The 20,418-nt window shown below is 34.7% G+C and overlaps 4 protein-coding genes across 5 annotated transcripts; all 4 read right to left on the reverse strand.

Annotated features, from left to right (window-relative positions):
• Positions 1-4,851, reverse strand: LOC141717540 (ruBisCO large subunit-binding protein subunit beta, chloroplastic-like). 2 transcript variants are annotated; one of them, XM_074519659.1, is made up of 15 exons: positions 4,696-4,851; positions 3,802-4,047; positions 3,587-3,712; positions 3,285-3,422; positions 2,844-2,939; positions 2,412-2,654; positions 2,075-2,309; positions 1,792-1,961; positions 1,630-1,707; positions 1,466-1,537; positions 1,269-1,373; positions 1,065-1,157; positions 880-972; positions 453-576; positions 1-310 (listed from the first exon to the last, which is right to left on the reverse strand). In XM_074519659.1, exons 2-15 carry the CDS (start codon positions 4,030-4,032, stop codon positions 297-299), a joined length of 1,818 nt encoding a protein of 605 aa, XP_074375760.1. In that variant the 5' UTR covers positions 4,033-4,047; positions 4,696-4,851; the 3' UTR covers positions 1-296. The 2 variants fall into 2 exon arrangements, with proteins under 2 accessions (XP_074375760.1, XP_074375761.1); XM_074519660.1 differs by having other exon boundaries at positions 3,802-4,043; positions 4,696-4,817.
• A 780-nt stretch (positions 4,852-5,631) lies between these two features.
• Positions 5,632-8,405, reverse strand: LOC141717541 (CASP-like protein 3A1). Its single transcript, XM_074519661.1, has 3 exons — positions 8,014-8,405; positions 7,095-7,230; positions 5,632-6,576 (listed from the first exon to the last, which is right to left on the reverse strand). The coding sequence occupies exons 1-3, from the start codon at positions 8,274-8,276 to the stop codon at positions 6,361-6,363; spliced, it is 615 nt and encodes a 204-aa protein (XP_074375762.1). The 5' UTR covers positions 8,277-8,405; the 3' UTR covers positions 5,632-6,360.
• A 645-nt stretch (positions 8,406-9,050) lies between these two features.
• Positions 9,051-14,097, reverse strand: LOC141717542 (nuclear pore complex protein NUP35). Its single transcript, XM_074519662.1, has 4 exons — positions 13,954-14,097; positions 11,141-11,756; positions 10,455-10,566; positions 9,051-9,578 (listed from the first exon to the last, which is right to left on the reverse strand). The coding sequence occupies exons 2-4, from the start codon at positions 11,743-11,745 to the stop codon at positions 9,276-9,278; spliced, it is 1,020 nt and encodes a 339-aa protein (XP_074375763.1). The 5' UTR covers positions 11,746-11,756; positions 13,954-14,097; the 3' UTR covers positions 9,051-9,275.
• A 4,866-nt stretch (positions 14,098-18,963) lies between these two features.
• On the reverse strand, positions 18,964-20,321 carry LOC141717543 (GATA transcription factor 12-like). The gene is made up of 2 exons (XM_074519663.1): positions 19,927-20,321; positions 18,964-19,802 (listed from the first exon to the last, which is right to left on the reverse strand). Exons 1-2 carry the CDS (start codon positions 20,227-20,229, stop codon positions 19,200-19,202), a joined length of 906 nt encoding a protein of 301 aa, XP_074375764.1. The 5' UTR covers positions 20,230-20,321; the 3' UTR covers positions 18,964-19,199.
• Between the last annotated feature and the right edge of the window lie 97 nt (positions 20,322-20,418).

The following is a 20,418-nucleotide window of genomic DNA, read 5'->3' on the forward strand; positions in this document are numbered from 1 at the left end:
AAAAAAAAATCAATCATCAAAACCTTCACTATCAATTTGCTTATTTCCAGTGTTTATTTCCTCGATAACAATGCTATTCCTAACAAGTTACTAAAGGCTTCCTAATGAAGCATACAACAGATACAGCATAGTTACCTCTTCGATAATCTTATTCTGCAAGTCTCCATAAGCTTACAACATAACGTATCTTTTCTCTCCACTGTAATCTATAAACTGCATCCTTATCTCGAAATTATTGGTTCCGTCTAATGCCTCCACCATCACTTATCTGCTTCATGATTTCTGAATCTACCATCTCAGTATCCATAACCTAACAATAGAACAACAAATCAATCAATATATAAACTCTGCAAGTATCAATTGACCTTCTTTTTACTTTCTAGCAGAAGGGGGAGGGGACTGGGGAGACATAATGAAGCATATTGCACATCAGTTAGGTTGCAGTTCTAAACCTGAATTATCCATTGGATTTCCAGCAGGCACGCTTTCAGGCTCCTTGATGTCAACAACCACGGCATCTGATGTAAGGAAGGTCCTTGCAACTGAAGCAGCATGCTCCAAGCAACATCTCACCACCTGTTTATGCAAATGCCAAATGATTAACCAAGACAATGCAGACTTTCACATATTCAAAAATTTGTAATCAGACTTAATTACAACAAATACAAGTGAAGAGAATTTAAAGATTTGATGATTAATGATGTAAATCTAAAGACAATTACTGTTTAAGAGAAATCAGCTCTTTCAGCAATGAAAATGAAGCAAAAAAGTATTCACATATAACCTATTTTTTGTTAACCAGCAAGTGCAAGCCTAAAAAGAAAAAGTTGCCCAAAAATCTTTAGGACATCACAAGGAAGTTAAACAAGAAAAACTTGCCTTTGTAGGATCAATGATACCAGCAGCCATCAAGTCCTCATACTTTCCTGTTGCGGCATTGTAACCATACTTTTGATCATCATTAGTGAGCACCTGAATCAAATAGTGGAAATCATTTATTATACCAAAATACCCAATACACTAGGCACATCATAGTATACAGACATGTAAAAATTAGAAGTTACCTTTTCAATTACAACACTTCCGTTGACCCCTGCATTCTTGGCGATTAACTTCATTGGGTATCTCAATGCCCTCTTAACAATATCAGCTCCTACCTGCCAGTCATTTATATTTTACATTGTAAATGCTAACACAACCTACAAAACTTTCCAACAATTTATTATGTCAAGGTAGATAAAATCCACAAACAAAAACAAAACCGCTACCTTCTGCTCAGCATTATCAAGAGTATCTTTGATGGCGTCGACTTTCGCTGCAAGGCGCAGTAAGGTGCAGCCACCACCAACTACAATTCCTTCTTCAACAGCTGCCTGTGAGAAGCAAAGTATTAGATCGTTTAAGCACAGTGAAATTCACAGATATAATTAGTGTCAAATACTTCAAGCAGCTCCTTCAAATATACCTTTGTTGCATTTAAGGCATCCTCTACTCTCAATTTCTTTTCTTTAAGTTCTGTTTCTGTTTGTGCCCCAACCTGTGTACTCGAGCACAAATTATTGATTCAGAGACATGTAAGGTCAAAAATGCCTCGACAATCAAATATCAACATACAGCTGCAAAGATCACCTGAATGACAGCAACACCCCCTGAAAGTTTTGCAATTCGTTCACTTAGCTTTTCCTTTTCATAGTCCTGCTCTGCTGCCTAGTTAATTGTCCAACATCATTCAGTTAAAAAATAATCAATGTGAAGGATGGTAACTGAATTAGGGATGAAAAGAATATGCACCTCAGCGAGATTCCTTATTTGCGCAACTCGTCTGTTCACTGATTCTTGGGTACTCCCATCACCGACAATTGTTGTCGTATCCTTGGTAAGTACCACTTTAGCAGCATGCCCGAGGACTTCCTTACTTGCCGTGTCCAGGGACAAGCCTACTTCTTCCCTAATGACAGTTCCTAAGGATAGCAGTTAAAGGTAAGCCATAGAAAATTAGACACTTGTATTTTACTTTAAAAAAACAAAAAATAAATAATTAAATAAAATTTATATCACAACACTGAAGACCTACCGCCGGTGAGGATGGCAATGTCATCAAGATATTGGCTCTTGCGTTCCCCAAACCCAGGAGCCTTTAGTGCAGCAATTTTAAGTGCCCCTCTGAGCCTATTAACCACAAGAGTAGCAAGAGCTTCCTGCTCAATATCTTCTGCAATTATAAGTATTGGATATCCTCCCTTGATAGCATCTTCCAAAAGATTTATTATATCTCTTGCATTTGTTATCTTCTTGTCAACCAAAAGCAACTGCACAAGATATATGACAAATATTTACGCTTCGAGCAAAGAGTGAAGAAATGTCTAGGGGATTGGTAAACTTTGAAGAAATCATATGATAAATGCAAATACCTTGCAATTTTCATATTCAACAGTCATTTTCTCACTGTCTGTCACAAAATAGGGAGAAATGTAGCCACGGTCGAATTGCATGCCTTCCACAACATACAAATTGTTTTCAGCGCTTTTTCCCTCCTCAAGAGTCACCACACCTTTTCTTCCAACTTTACTCATTGCTTCAGCTATCATTTTACCTACTTCAGGATTGTTTCCAGCACTAACTGCAGCTACATCGGCTAATTCACTGTCCTCAACCTGAAATGCATATGCATACACGAATCAACTTAGCAATTTTTATAATAAGAGAGAAATTTTTAGTCACGGTTTTAACACCAGAGTCGGCCAATTTTAAAATTGTATACAAGTATTACTGAACCCACAACCAGGTGTATATTTTCATGAAATATAGATCAGTATAAAGATATAGAAAGCAACAAAGCATACCTCTTTTGACATCAATTTAAGCTCGGCGACCAGGGATTTGATGGTCTTCTCAATACCTCTGGTAATCTGGATTGGGTTTGCACCAGCTGCAACCACCTATACAGAACAAGGTTTCAAGAAGTTGAACATACAACTCCACTAATTATGCTAACATGCATAAGCAACATATGTATCTCTACACCAATTTACCAACCATAACAATTAACAAACAGCCCTTTTTGATCCCAAAAATCCTTTGTCATAAGACTTTATCCTAGCTAAATTAACACATGTTTATTATAGATAATGGCTTAGATAGTTGATGCAAAAGAACTTTTACTAACAGTAATTTTACAAATGGTGTCGTAATTATAAAAGTTATAATTGGGACTATAAGCATGCATATACAGTAGCTTAGTACTTGAAAAAAGTCTAACAAGGTATTACAAACTCATATCAGACCTTGACTCCTTCATTGATAAAGCCTTGGGCGAGAACTACAGATGTTGTTGTTCCGTCGCCAGCCATATCATTGGTCTTGGATGCCGCCTGTCTAACTAACTTTGCACCAATATTCTCAACAGGATCTTCCAATTCAACCTGCATAAGAATTTCATTTTGTTGCTTTGTAAATTGAGAATATTAAGTTGACAAGGAAGATAAGTTTCATATTATATCATATCAAAAGCATTCTACTTATCAGATGACAATAGTTGTGCAAGACCTCGAAATTTCAAACAATTACAAATGGAAGGTACTAATACCTCTCTAGCCACAGTTACACCATCATTCACGATTTTTGGTGAGCCATACTTGCTCTCTAAAACAACATTTCGTCCTTTTGGACCTAGAGTAACCCCGACTAGATCAGCAAGCTTGTTAACACCCGTCTGAAAAAGAGACACAAATATTAGTTTTAAGTTTTATATCCAGATTAAACTATTAAACAAAAGAACAACTTTTTATTCTGCTATTAAACCTGCAACTTCTTGATAGCAGAACCGTCTTTGTTGAAATGAAGCTCCTTCGCCATTGCCCTGACTTCAAGAGAACATTTCTTATGGACAACCACATTCCTTCTCACTTGAAGAGAACTCGAAGATACCGAAGCAAATGACGATAAACTCTTGAACGAAGTTGTATTCTTGGTATCCATCATACGAGTGCAAGGCAATGACAACGAAGCAACAGATAGCACCGATGATGCCATTTTACCGAGACCTAACTACATTACGACATAAATCCACAATCAATATCAACCCTTTTCAACAAATTTACAGATTTTTTTTAATAAATGCCTACTAAAATCTTGTAATTATCAAGAACCGAACAACATAACCACAAAATGCACAAAACATATCAGCCTTTATCAAGAAATCATCCATTCAAACTATCACCAATTAAAAAACAAACAGTAACTTTCACTCCTCTAACCAAAATACAGAATTTACAGTCTAAAATATAACAATAAAACGCCTACTAAAATCCCGTAACTGCTCTAAGCCTCTAACAAGTCCCAAATTATAACACCAATGCAGCAAACTATAATACACACGCACTTCCATAATTACATAAACAGTAACATATACAATTACATCTATCGGAGAATTCCATTCATTTATCGAAAAACGAATACCATTAGGACCGGAGAATTTTATTCATTTATCGAGATTCTACCGTACCAACTAATCTAGTAATTATGTAACATAACCTGTACTAATTTATTAACGATTAAAATGGATAAGAATGATGAGATGAGTTGTTAGCTACTGTAAATTCAAAAAATAAAAATTCAACAAGTAATAATCAAATTAAAGAAGTTAATAATAATTAAATTTAATAATTAAATTGAAATGTGGGGAAATTAAAGTACCTGAGAGTTGAATTGGTTAATGGAGTGATAGGCAAGAGGAGTATGTGAAGTTGAGAATTAGGGTTTAAGTAGATAAGAAAGAGGGGCTTTGGAAGCTCCGACCCGGTGAGAAGCTTCTAGAATGGCTCACTTTGTTGTTTGGTCAAATTTTGGGAACTAATTACAAGGCCCATGTTTTTATAAAAGCCCATGTTGTGATCCATTGGTAATAATTTGGTTTTTTTGTTTGAAAGAAATGAAAATTTAGTTTTTACTAATTTTGTTGCTATAAGATAGGCAAAACATAATGAAAATTATCAAAAATAGTACTTTTTTTAGTTTGTTTGCTATTTTAGAGTAAAGTGCATTTTGTGCATGGTTCTAGAATTACCAATTGAAATACTGAATTTTTATTTTCGTTATAAAATTTGGCGACTAATTATAAATTTTAGTTAATTTTTATAAATTTAAACATATAATATAATTTTTTTATAAAACTAAAATGTAAGACTTATAATTTTAAATAAATAAACTTTGATTTTAAAAGTTTGAAAACTGTTGTTAAACAGCTTGTTGTAATCTTCCTGTCCAGCACTCTTCCCCTCCCCCCACCTGCTATAGGAGATCATTTTTCTGTTAAGTCAAAGAGGTTGACTAACGGGGCTATCATTACTTTCAACTAGTCATTACTCTTAACTAGAGTGGTAGAGTGGTGCAAATGAGATGCCGATAACTTGAATAGATTTTTTGATATGTGATTTTCAGTTTAATGACTACTTTGAGATTTAACCCATTAAATATTAATTTGTAGCGATAGTATTAGTAATTACCAGCCCAGCTTACCGTTTAGGAAGAATTTGGTAGAAATAATCAGGTTCATAACATCAAGTTTATGTATACTTTCTTGTTTACTGAGACTATGCTTGAATTGAATTAGACAAAACAGATTATGGAACCTTTGTTGAATGTGGGCATCTATGACATTATACTCTGTCCCTAAAGTTTATTTACTTGGGTTAAACTGTTATTTGACGAGGTCTCAGTTTTCTACAGTACTATGTCAATCACCATTGTTGGCCTTGTAGCATTTATAGCAACAGTTATTCACAATGTCTTCGTGATCTCGTGCAGAGGTACGGAGCTTTAGAGACGAGGGCGAGCTTTATAGATCTTCTGATCTTGTGTCGAGTGTATTCATGACCTGCTACTTGTGAAGTTCGTTGAGTTAAAATTTGTGTTGTTAATAATCTCTGCAGGATACCCTGTTTCATTGCCCTGGTTGACGAGACTGAAGATTGCAGTTAGCACTGCAAAAGGCCTTGCTTTTCTCCACGGAGAAGAACAGCCAGTCAGTCTTATACAGAGATTTCAAAGCTTCCAACATACTGTTGGACTCGGTAATTCCCTTTCGATTTCTATGGTTTACTTCTAAAGCTTATTATGATACAGTGTTGATGAACTGATACAAAATTATGTTTAGATAAGATATTCAGTGATAGTAGTAGTAGGATGGTGAATGCATGCAATCTTAAGATGTCTACCTATATACCACAATTTCATTTTTTGAAACTATATGATGTGTTCAGGATGTGCTAATTCCGATAACAAGATAGCAGCAATCATGTTCCCAGACATGGATAGACTTCAACATATACATTTGTAGATACTAGAGAAAACGCGGGATATTTAGAGCTTAGATATGCAAATTACATCAAGAACGGTTGAAATGGCAAGCAGGAAGCAGCTGAAGAAAGTGAGTGCTATGGAGACAGCTACACGATCACAGAAGTGTCGTAAAGGCTTACAAAAATTTGGCAGAGCTGAATGATGAACCCCTGTGCGGTTCAGATTGGTAACGCCTGATGCTGCTGATCCAGCACTTATAAGTGCATATGTAAATATCTGCAAGAGATAATAAGCATTCAGGTTTTATATGCATTTTGTGCAACAAAAAACTTTGATAAGTCTGTTTAAAGTTGAGCCTGTGCTATCGAGATTGTATTAGCACTTTCTCGTGCATTCCATTTAGCAACTCAACAAAATGCTTATCAGATCATATCAGATCATACGACAGGGAAAGCAAATATAGCGCTAAGCTACAAGATTCTGCTCACTGGATTAGCAATAGCACTAAGCTAAAAGATTCTGCTCACTGGATTAGCAATAGCACTAAGCTACAAGATTCTGCTCACTGGATTAGCAATAGCGCTAAACTACAAGATTCTGCTCACTGGATTAGCAATAGCACTAAGCTAAAAGATTTTGCTCACTGGATTAGCAAAGTAGCATGAGGTATCTAGTAATGTCATCAGAAAACAACAATGGAATGACTTATGAGAATCACACATTTGATGTATACTGTGATATTCAGAATTAAGCCTCTCAACAGAATGATGCAACAAGAAAAAAGCATGTTCTACCTGATCACCAGCAAAAACGAGCCAAGCATGACTGCGTGAAAGAATGACAGGAGATCTCTGCATTACCCTCAACCCACTGATTAGCAATTGAAGCAAGGAGTGAACTGCAACTGCTCCGCAAACTCCAACTACGTATCTGCAGCTCATCGCGGAGTACACATAATTAAAAACTTTTATAAAAAAATACAAAATTTTGTGACATTAACGCGATAAAGGATTATTCAGTAAAATACAGCAAATTGTAATTTTGGGTCTGAAACTCGAAAAATATGATACTCTAAAGGGCTTTTCTGTCAACATAGATATTAAAAAAAAAATAACAGTGAGTTCTTCTAAATCATGTCCTTGTCACTTGAGCAGTGAATAACATTATTAGTTTTCTTGTCTCAGAAAAATACAAAAAAAAACACTTCAGAAAATTGAAGAAAAAAACAAAGAGCTCTGAACCCCACTACATCACGGGCCATTCTAATCAAAATAAAGTATTAACTAAAGAAAGAAGCAAAACAAATGCAAGTATTGACTAGCAAATATGAACAACAGACTCATCAAAAAATCGGGGTGATCCTGACTATAGGCGAGATCAGACCAGCAAGACATGCATCTAGGGTCCCTGACACATAAAGACCCCAAAACAAAATTTCCGAATCTTTAATTGAATAATTATAATTAAGGCCCCAAAAACAAATTTGTCTAGGGCCCCCGTAAACTTCAGGGCCCGCATGCAAGAAATTATTGTAACCATCTTTCGCAAGTTCATAGGCATTAGTGATGAAAGATCTTTGTCTACAGATGTATCATGTACAAAGTCTAAAAAACAACTCGAACACGACTCGATAAACCCGAAAATGATCCATAAAGGACACATTCAATCAAGTACACGACACGAAAAGGGTACACAGAAGAAGTGAGAACTTACACGAAGGAATCAGAGAAAGACCACTTAGAGTAAAGAGGAAGATCAAAACCGTATAAAGATATTTCCCCGGACTGTTTAGCAGTGACCATTAGTGAAAGTGCAGTTACTGAGGTTAAAACACAGAGCATCCTTAAAATGACATGCAAGAGCTTATTTTTTCTGCTAACTCCGGCAAGTTGAGGGCCTGGTGAGGAGATGCACATTGTTTCAACCGTAACTTTGGTTTCTGCCGGAGCTTCCGGTGGAGTTCTCCGACCGTTCATCTCGTGTTACGTGATTGTTTCAGTTTTTTTGCTTGTTTGTAAGGTGTGAGAGTGAGAGAGTGTGGTGAGCTTGTGACTTGGTTTGGAATACGAGAGCGCATTGTTTATGCCTAGTGCTTATAAATATGCTACTCCCTCCGTCCAGTCAAGAACCCGGCACACATTTTAATCTCTTATTATTATTAAATGTAGTTATATAATTATTTTTTAAATTTTTTTCTTCTAAATAAAAATATATTGTTCAAATTTTTATAAAAAAAAAGAAAATTTTAAAAATAAATTACAGAAGTATACTTTATAATTGCCTTAAAATACGTGTTAAACATGTAAAAAAAACTGTAAAGAATTGAACGGGACGGAGTAAAATATATGGACATATAGCCAAAAGGTCTGCGCCTATATTACTACCAGCATAGCATGACCGAATCCGGAAATTCAAATAAATTTATTTGAAATAATTCGGTTCGTTTATCGAACTAGTAAAAATTGTGGAAATAATTTTACCTGGCCCATCCTTTTTTTTTTACAAATTTGATAACTTACAAATAATATCTATTCTTAAAAAATTCTCAAGATAAGCAATAAATTAATACCTTAGCCATCGAAATTTTTTATTCAATATTCAAAATTAATTATTTATAGAAATAAAAAATACATTGATTTTTTTATATTATAACCGAAAAAGTATTGATTTGTCGGAATTATTCATTTAAGGAATTTTCTATAACATCAAAAAGCATAATATAAAAAAAATATGAAGAGCACAAAATAGTCTAGTTTTCAAACATTTTCATCTCCTTTGTGTACTCGCAACTCAAAAATACATGTCTACATTAACTCGATTTCTCTATATCTGAAATAAGCAAAACCTTTTGCCTGTTATGGAGAAGAAATACAGTGATACATTCATGATCCCTGAAAATTAATACCAAGTGATGTAGGATCATCCCGATTCCCATCGTCCAAAATGGTGAAGAGAGGGTAATAATGTAAGCACATCTAGAAACCAAACATTACATCTATGACTTTGGAAGCAAGAGATTTTGCAGGAGTTGCGATTGTTCCAGATGACTGTCGGGCACCATTTATGCCATTATTAGCAGACTGATTTTGAGAAGATCTCAACAGATTGAGATTTGGATTTCTAGCAGCGGGTGGGGGTAAGGGCATGAACCCTTGCTTGTTGAGCTTTTCATTCAGAGTCTGACGTTGCATTGGATCAACTGGCTTCACTCCGATGATGAGAACTCCATTTATTTGCATCCCATTCTTAGCCAGAGCTTTCCGAGCATCAGCTCGATTCTACACGACAGACATATAAAGAGATAGAACTAGGAGATAAAGTGCAAGCTTTTTAACAAACACAAGGACTAAACTACTGCATTGTGTACTCGAAAGTCTAGATCATCAGCTTGCTAAAACCAACAAATAATTCAGTAAGTGAACAGGCTTATTTGGTTCTGTAAGACGTCTCGTGAAATAAATCTAAGCATGCTATCCCACTTTGTTGAAAATAAACCACATCAGTATGTTTAGATAATTATATTTGTGTCAGTCAAGCAATTAATGTTTCAAATTATTGCAATTGCAATATAAATATATAAATATATAAATATATATATATCATTTCATATATTATTCTGAGACGTAATCCATTAGACTATTAAACTAGCATATACGTTAACTTTCATAAAATTGTGAATAAGAGACAAAAGCCCAAAGAGGATTTCTGCAGTCCAAGCATCATCCAACCAAGAAACAAGTAAGTAAATTTAGACTCTCAAACGATAACTTACAGGTCACCCTTTGACTCAGCAATATCAATATCCTAATGACCAAACTGCTCAGAAAGAAACTATTATTTAAAATAAAAGTAATTTGGCCTTGTGATCCTTTATTTCCCTTTCCTTGTTTAGGTATAATTTCTGACTAGTCAAGACGAAATCAGAAAACATGTACAGAGTATTAAGACCACTATCGATTACATCTGTTGCAACTTGTGAAAAAGAAATGAATTATCTAGTAATTGTTGGCATGAAAAAATCATAGCAAGATTCATTGAATCATTTTAAGGGAATACAGTTCAGATAGACTGATACATGATATTACAAAGAAAAGACGATACATCATCCAACATAAAATGTATGTGTAAATAACTAAATCTCCAAATATAAATACCTGGTACAAAATGTTCATCCAGTTGGCATCCCTGGGACCTGGAACATGCTTCAGAATAATGCCACACTTTTCAAATTCTCTCAACACTAAATTTGTGTCCACGGGTAAAAATCTAATACAGAAATATAAAGTTGATTAGATGTTTGAATCACACTAAAAAGGGAACTAATATATACTGCAGGGTGATATAGTAACGCACCCTAGAAAATAACAGACAGACAGATTTCAAGCTCAAAAGGAACAAACTGCTTAGGGCCGTTTCAAAGTTCATACTTTTGGGTTTTGACTTTTGACACACAGAGGTAAACGACTTCTCACCCATAATCAAAATGGGAATAAAATTTATGATTACATAGCATTAGAAGACTTCATACTCATGCAGTATTATCCTGTCTAAGTGTCTATCCACAATGTGGGCTATGATATCATATGAAAATCATCATCTCAGTCCAAAAGATATAGCTGACACTTTTTTGTAAAAAATAATCATTATTTTTAACCAGTAAAGACTACAAAAACACATAGGCACATCATCACACAGTAGATATTAATTGGACTCATTTCCTAATAAACTCTAAGACTAGTTATTTATTAGTCTATTGCACAAAAACATGACAAAGTAACTAAAACACCTCACCACATCACAAAAATGCACAATCCTTATGATAAAAAACAAATAGATGTACCCGTATACAGTGACCCATTCTTCCTCGTCAAGAGGTCCAACAAGCACCGAGTTCCTCTGCATCTCTGGTCTCGCAACCTCCCTAGGTGGAGGAAGTGTAATTAAAGCCCCAGGTTGAACAACACCATCTACAGGTGAGCTAGAACTCTTACCCTTGTCCTCCTGATCGGCACTACCACTACCTTTAGCAGGAGACCACCAACTTAAACTCCCCACCGGACTCTGCCTATTCTGTGACTGACCACCCATCAACGCGTATGAAGTACTAGCCTCAGACTTGCTTTTTGGAGTCGACAAGTCCTTCCCCGAACTTTGAAACGGACTTCGAGGATCAGACTTCGCTTCAGGTGAAATCGGATAGTCCTGGATCCCAGAGTCGGGTGAAAAATCAGAGCGGTCCTCGAGAGTGAACTTAGGGGGTGGTGGAAGATCTGAATTAGCAAAATTCTCTTTCCACAGGGCAGATACAGCAGCAGCTTGGCCTGGTGTTGAGAATTTGCTTCCACTTCTTCGACTCCCCGTGATTGGAGAAGCCAAATCTTGGTAAAACAAAGATTGTCTACCAGATTTGGGAGTTCTTTTTACTGCTGACCCCATATTGTCCATGTCTATAATATCTAAACGTAAACAAGAAATAGAAGCAAACAAGTAAATTCAGCAAAATGGTAAAATTTGATTATCCTAATCCCATGATTGAACACACAAATTACATATGTGTGTGTGTAATTGATTCTATGTAACACAATATATATATATATGCTATATATATGCGTGCGCAAATATGTATACAGCCAAGCGAAGCAGTCAAGATAAGTAGTTCACTATACTGTTAAGCTCAAATTCTCTGTTTAAAAATGTATTAAAGTATACTAAAAACGGAAACAAAGTATCAAATTCATCAAAATGGCAACATATAATTAACCCAATCCCGTGTATTAACACAGAAATTAGGTTTAAATATCCAATTAATTTCATGTAAAAACAAAATATATGCATATACGCGTGTGTCTACAAATACAGCAGAGAGAAAGCAAAGCTGAAGGCAGAACAGTTCATTTTACCATTGAGCGCACATTCTCTGTTTAAAATTTTCTGAATCTATGAAAGTAACTGAAACAAAGTACCGAATTCAGCAGAACAATACTACTATCCAATTAACCTAATTAATACATAAATACACAAATTAGGTGCATATCCAATCAATTCCAGGTCAATAAAACAAAGGATACACATTATGTGTTTGTGTCTATGTTCGGCAGGGCAAAAGCAAAGCAGAAGGTGGAGTAGTTCATTCTACCGTTGAGCTCACATCCTCTGTTTAAAATTTTCTAAACCTATACAAGTAACCGAAACAAAGTATCGAATTCATCGGAACCAATTAACTTAATTACATAGTTAAACACACAAATTAGGTACACATCCAATTAATTTCATAGAACAGAAAAAGATACACAATTATGGGTGTGTCTATATAGTATATATACCGCAGGGAAAAAGCAGAAGGCAGAATCGTTCATTTTACCGTTGATCTCATATTCTCTGTTTAAAATTACCTTAACGTATACAAGTAACAGAAACAAACTATTGAATCCAGCTGAAAAATACTATCTAATTAACATAATTACGTACTTAAATACACAAATTACGCATCCACTTGAATTCATGTAAAAACAAAAGATACACATAAACGTTTTAAATTTACAGCAGCACTCATATTCTTGGTTTAAAATTGTCTAAGAATATACTATAAACAAAAACAAAGCATGAAATTTTAGCAGAACGATACTTAGTTCAGCAAATCAGAAGGCGGGTAGTTCCTTCTACCGTTGGGCTATACTCTCTAGTTTAAATTGTCTAAACCTTAAACTATATACTATACAGAGAAACGAAGTATCAAAATCAGCGGAACAATACTCAGTTAGCAAAGCAGAAGGCGGAGTAGTTCGTTCTACCATTAAGCTTTTTTTTCTGTTTAAAATCGTCTAAACCTATACTTTAATTATCAAATTCAGCGGAGCGATACTCAGCAAAGCAGAAGGCGGATTAGTTCATTTTACCGTTGAGCTATATTCTTTGTTCAAAATTGTCTAAACATATACTATAAACTGAAACAAAGTATCAAATTCAGCGGAACAATATTAATACTCACTTAGCAAAGCAGAAGCCGGAGTACTTCATTCTACAGTTAAGCTATTTTCTCTACTTAAAATTGTCTAAACCTATACTATAAATATCAAATTCAGCGGAACGATACTCAGCAGAGCAAAAGGCGGAGTAGTTCATTTTACCGTTAATCTATATTTCCTGTTTAAAATTGTCTAACCGTATACTATAAACAGAAACAAAGTATCAAATTTACCGGAACAATACTGACTATCATTGCAAATTGTTTAAATACATATTCTGTTTTTTATCGTTACGTTGATCTATATTCTCCGTTTAAAACTGTCTAAACCTACACTATAAATATCAAATTCAGCGGAACGATACTCAGCAAAGCAGAAAGCGGAGTAGTTCATTTTACCGATAAGCTATAATCCCTGTTTAAAATTGCGTAAACGTAAACAATAAACCGAAACAAAGTATCGAATCCAGCGGAACTATGCTCCGTTATATACACACACAAACTAGGAACTAATCAAATTCGTTTCACTATTTCACTGTTGAGGCTAATATGTTATGGTTAAAATTGTCTAAAATGTAAACAAAAAACATAAACGAACAATTAAATTGATCGAATTAGTGAAATATAATTAGATAATAAAATAATGAGAAATAGAAATTGAAATGGATTGAAGTAAATTAGGAGAATACCTGAATGTAGAGATGGCTCCTCCTCAACGGAAACCCTAGAAATAGCTCTTCGTTTTTTTTGCTTTTAAATTTCCCCTTTTTCTATTCGCCGCTGAGGAGTGAAGAGTACCGTTTTATACCGAGGTAAAGTTCAATTTTTAATAGGGTATTCGTCCGAGTACAAGTTACGACGGGACCCGGCACTTTCGTATTTTCGTATCAAAATTTTAAATTTGAAGCACACCCGAATTTGTATTCGTGCATTAACCCGAAATTAATAGATTTGTGTTTACACATTTGATATACGGAACTACATTAATTATATACGAAAAAATTAATTGGTAGAAGATATACTGGATAAATAAATCGTCCAGTATGGTAAAAAACTAAATTCCCAATACATAAATTATATAAATAAAATATTTATATTTGTTGTTTAGTACTAGAATAAAATATATAATAATTTTTTTAAAAGATTATTTATTTATTTATTTATTCTGTATAATTTTGTTCCGTGTCGTGTACCTAATTCGGTAAGTCGAACCCGACACTAATTATATTCGTGCATTTTCGTGTTCGGGTACCAAATTTTCGAATTCAGACACTAATTATTCATGTCATTTCGTATAGTGTCCATGTGTCGTGTAACAAAATTGTTAGGTTTAGTTACAACTATCAATGTTCACAATGATAATAATTTATTAAAAAAAGTCTATCGACCAATCTATTTTACTATTATATTGAAAATTTATTGGCGGGTCTATGGTCACCCAGTTCAAAACCGTCATATCAAATTGATAATAATCGTCCGATATAATCTTAAAAATTATTATACAATAAATATAAAGTTCGAATCTCACCATTAACACATGAAGTTCGAATCTCATCTGTGACATATGAAAATTATAATTTACAAATGATAAAATAATTATACATAGCACGGGTTTTATACTAGTATTTTTAAATATATATTTAGAAAACTGTAAATAATTATAATTATGTAATGGTAAACTGTAAATAAATAATCAAGTAATTGCAAAATATCAAAATTGCGAATACATATTACAAAATTGTCCACCTTTAATTTAATTTCAAAGTTGTTTGCATATTAGAAGAATGATTAATCCCTAAGTTATTTTTTTAAAAAAAATAATTAGACTGAAATATTTATGTATTGTAAAAATTAAAATGAAATTTAAACTACATTTATTTGTTATTATTTGAAGTTACAAGTGAGAAATAATCCCCAAACACTTGGGCTGATACCTAGCTGGCCCAATTGACTTTATCATCATCTTCTCCTTGATTTCTTGTGGACTTGAAGCTCAATTATATGTAATTGTAGGCCCATTTACACTTTAGGCCCGTCCAACATATTTCAATATTTCACGGCTTGTTCATTTTATTATTCAAGTGTTGCATATGGTCAGTTGGTCACTTAGATTTTTATTGATCAACTTTTATTCAAAATGAGCACAAACAATATAGCAGCAAGTCACAAGCAATGACAACACAGAACTGTTGAAACAATGGAGTCTTTTCTAAAAGTGTTATCAATTTGATTTTGCTTTTTTACTTGCTTTTCTTTGTTGGACTGGGAAAAAAGAGAAAGCAAGAATATACCTGCATGTGTCATGTTTAAAAATTGAATCTTACTAGTTACCACTGCTGTAAATTTTTATTAGTTTTTTCAATATCGTCAATACTTATTTGTAAGATAATAAATCATATTTGTCAAAAAAACTCGTTTTTGTTTATGGTCACAACCAGGGACGGAGGCCGGGGGTGGCCGGCGGTGCGACCGCCACCCCAAGCTCCGATATAATCGTAAAATTAGTATTAAAATTTATGAAAAAAAATTACATATTTATATTTTTAGTAGTAAAATAAAATTATTTTTGATTTTCGCCCCCTCAAAAATATATAAATTTTATGAATTTAGTAGTAAAATTAATGGTGTTTACATATGAATTTAAATACACGAAAAGTTGTTAAAAGTAATATTTATCAATTTATTTAATATATAATAAATTAAAAATAAATATTAGTTAGTCCGATAAAAATTTCGCCACCCCAACCACCGGTTTCTGGCTCCGTCCCTGGCCACAACACAACCAAGCCATGTGAATGCATGATGATTAGACACATTTTTGCTTCAATAGGAAGATAGGGGGTTGAAAGCTTAATCGCACAAATGTTTGATGATCATACATGGTTGGGCCAAATGACATGAAAGAAACTTTCACCAAACATCTTGATTAGTTAGTTAAGCAATTAACTGATTGCCATCTTTGTGCATTTAAACCTGCCCTCACTTTGATCCAACATGCCCTCTCCAACTTGCATTCTTGATTCTGGATACTCCCATGTTGCTCTTGTTTTACTAGTGCTCTTGTACCTTTCGGTACTTCCCTCCTCGGACTTCATTCATTTTACTATGTTTGTAGACCTAATTTTTCGGTTTTTTCCGTTTCAGTTTTACATAAACATCAATTAGATGAAATTACCGAAAACAAAAAAAAAATTAATCCTGTGAAGTAATCGGTCACTTTATGGCCTTTTTTAGATAAACGGTCACTTTATGATTTTAAGGTATTGAATAAAGGTTTCGATAATATCTTATATTATTCAATATTCTCGAATCTCGAACCCGATCTATGATATCATATTAATTAATCAGTCATTCTAAAGTTTTAGGTTATCGAAAAAAAACCGATTCTATGTTATTCAACAAATATGTCTAAAATAAAGGCTTCAACACGATATTATATTATTCAATATTCTCGAACCCGATTTCTAATATCATATTAATGAACCAGTCATTTTAAAATTTTAGGTTATCGAAAAAAGACTGATTTGATGTTATTCAATATATATGTCTAAAAGTTTATACATAAATCAAACTAAACTGACATAAACATATCCACAGTTATAATTGTTACAATATCAGCCTTCAAAGCTGTCACTAACTTAACATGATATTAGAACTCTTACTCTCTGAATTGTCACAGAACTTAACATTATATCAGAACTCGGTTTACGATGCACAAAGGTGGAGGGAGAGGGGAAACTAAAATCAAGAACATGTTGGAGATAAACTTCAGGATAAAGAATGTAGTCATTGTCGGCAAAGGGATGGGGTTGAGGGACTAGTAGCGAGACAAGAATAATTGCGAATTGGGTAAAAAAAGGTAGAAAACAATACCAAACTATAACATGGAAAGATCCCCAGACAATAAACATCAAGCCATGCCAATTGGAGTTAGGGATTTGAAGTTTTGTTACATATTAAAATCAATAATTTTATAAGAATTATCAGGATATTAAAAACCAAACCCAGAAACAGTCATGATCGTCACTTAATTGCATGTGCACCTCCTTCTCCTTCACATGCATATTTGTCTACCTCTACTCACACATTATCTTTTCTTATAATTCAAACCCCACCTTTGTTTATGTACATTCATTGTACTTTCACGTACCATTTTACATACTCGATCTCCTTCCTTCCCTTTCTCGGAACGAAATTCTCGTTTTTGGGACAATAACATCGTTCGGAACGGGGCGGAACAAGGAGGGGCAGACTTAGGTCGTGAACAGAGCGGAACAAGGAGGGACATACTTAGGTCGAAACCCGGCTAACTAAATTTTTTTAAGAATTCTTTATAAAATCATGATTTTTAGTTAAAAATTTGTAAATTTTTTACTTTAAACCCGACTAATCTCCAAAAATTAGCGATAAATCATTTTAGCCCGAATGTTTTATGATCCTAGTTCCGCTGTCGGTTTCGAAAGTCAAAAAGTCAAATTTGAATTAAATGTTGTTTTTTTAGAGTAACCTGTCAGTCCATCTATTTCCTGAGAATCTGAGACTATGTTGAGTGACAAATCAATCTAAAATTTTAGGGAAACGTTATTTCCAAAGCCATTTTTTTTATTTCCAAAACAAGTGAGGGGTAAAATGACATAATTGACCCCCTTAATACACATAAATAACTCTGGCGCCCTTAATACACATAATTAACTCTGACGCGCTTAATACACATAAATAACTCTTGAAACAAATCAATGCAAGGATAATTTGATCTTTTCACTATCTTTTGCTCTGAAAATAAAAAAAGTGTTCTGCAAATAACATTTCTCAAATTTAAAGGTACTGGGAAAGGTGGAACTTATCTTTATACATCTTCAATTAACAGAAGAAGGCGCCTTAAGACGATTTGATACTATTCAACGGTTTTATTGTTATGCAATCTGGTTAATCAGGTTTATCTGCAAACGTGAAATACACAAACATGAAAATAAACACGAAAAAAGTGTAGAGTAACAATTAAGAAAGTAAGGCACCACCCGCTTTATGTGGTCCATCGGTTGGTTGAATAATAGTAGTGCACTGACTGCAAAGTGCTTCACCACATGGGCAGGATGGCTCCTGCTACTATCTGCTCTTTGATACAAGTCCATACCGTTTCTCGAACACTTATAAGTTACTTATAACAATCGATAATACAAGTTTATACAGTTTCTCGAACACATATAAGTTATTTATAAAAATTGATAAGTAACGTTTGATATATGAAAAATTATCATCGGTCATCGTTGGATGAGATACACCAGCCGCAATATTTCATTGCGATAACGTTCACCCGTCGGAATGAAACATTGCGGCATGTGTATCTCAGTCAAGTAGAACGTGGATAATTTATAAGTTATAAGTTACTTATAAGTTATTTATAACAATTGATAAGTAAGGTTTTACATACTGTGTCCGTTTGGGAAATTAATAAATGACTTGAGAAATCTTAAAATAAGTATATAATAATAACAAACAGGGCTATTGTATATTTATCACGTCTAAGTTTTCGAATTTACTTGTTTGATTTGAACAGCCGTAAAATTTAACATTTTTAAGTTACGCGAATAAGGTTCTACGGTATACTTCACTTGCTCGTTACGAGTTTATCCATTTTGCGAAAATTCATTTGAGCTGAAAAAATATAAATTTGTGTATCTAGAATGTAAAGCTGGAAATAGAACACAATGAAGAAGCAATGAAATTTATAAGAAAGATCATAAAGACAGTTACAGAGCTTTAGAATTAAGTAATGACAGTAATTGACAGTTTCTCCCTCCACCTTTTTTCCCTAATTTAATTTCTTTTTCTCTTCTTGTGCTGCTTAAAATTCAAATTGAATCTAAAACATAATACAAAATTATTGATTGTTAAAATAATACTGATTGGTTTAAGATCTTAGGCAATGAACTAACTAGACCATGTGATTGAACTGAGGATGATGAATTAAGTACTCATCAGCAGCAGCATTGGATGCACCAAACATTGATCTCTGATTAATCAGCTGATGCTGCTGTTGCTGCGCTGCACGAACATCCTTCTGTCTCCGAAGCTCGACGACTTTTCGATGCGAATTCGAGTGCTTGGCCGACACAAATGTAGGACTGGCAGCTGGCCTGTATTCAGGAACTAAGCGGCCTGACTTGAACCGCACTCCACATGCATTGCAGAGTGTCTTGGGTCCCAAGGGACCCGTTCGCCATTGCGGTGTCTTCTCAGAGGCACAATGGAGGCATTTTCTCACATTGCCTGATGCCTCAGCTGCATTTTCTCGCTTCCTTGGATTAGCCTTGGCTGGCGAGAGGTGGAGGAGGCGCGACGACCAGTCACAAGGAGCAGCGCGGGAGCGCTTGCTCCTTGCTTTCCCCGGAACTGATACATCCGTGTTGAAAATTGGAGAGGTCTTGTAATTGGTGGTCACGGACGTAGGGATAAACTGGAGATTCTGCATATCGTCGCTCGAGAATGATTCTTCCACGAAACTCGATAGCCATTCGAGTTCAGCCAAGTCATCGTACTGTTGTCATTTCAAAATTAATCTTAGTAAATAATTTTTCAATTTGAAATTTGAAAATTTTCAATTCGACTGCAATAGTCTAATAAAATAATATGATTTTTAGGATTACGAGTGTCAAAATTACCGGAACACAGAGCTCAGAGCTAGAGAATTGAGCATCAGTGAAGCTACCAGAGCTAATGTTACCCGAGACAGAAGAATTGCAGCTATCAACCGCGGTGACAGGGGACGAATCAGCTGCAATGCTGTTGAAAAAAGCGTCGTTGATGGCATCATCTTCTTTCGGAAAATCAAGCAACAAGTCATCAATAGCAAACTGATTGGTGTTATCTGCTTGCTGGTTGTGGTTAAAGTAACAGTTTTCGGATAAAAACGGAGCGTCTGCAGCACCGAAATAGTTGCCGACAAACATGTCTGAGGCCTCCATTGTGTGTGTGAGGATGCAATGGTATGAAATGGAAATAATAAAGAGAAAGTGATAGGATGTTAAAGTGGTAGGGAGATAAATTGTGTTTGAAGAAGACAAGGCGCGGACAGACAGAGGGAGCTGATTGAAAGTAGCTGTGCAGCTGTGGGGTTTTGATGAGTGGGGGAGAGCCGTGGGTCCCGCAAACTT

The sequence above is a fragment of the Apium graveolens genome, chromosome 4 (assembly GCF_009905375.1).
Source record: "Apium graveolens cultivar Ventura chromosome 4, ASM990537v1, whole genome shotgun sequence".
Classification (NCBI taxonomy): domain Eukaryota; kingdom Viridiplantae; phylum Streptophyta; class Magnoliopsida; order Apiales; family Apiaceae; genus Apium; species Apium graveolens.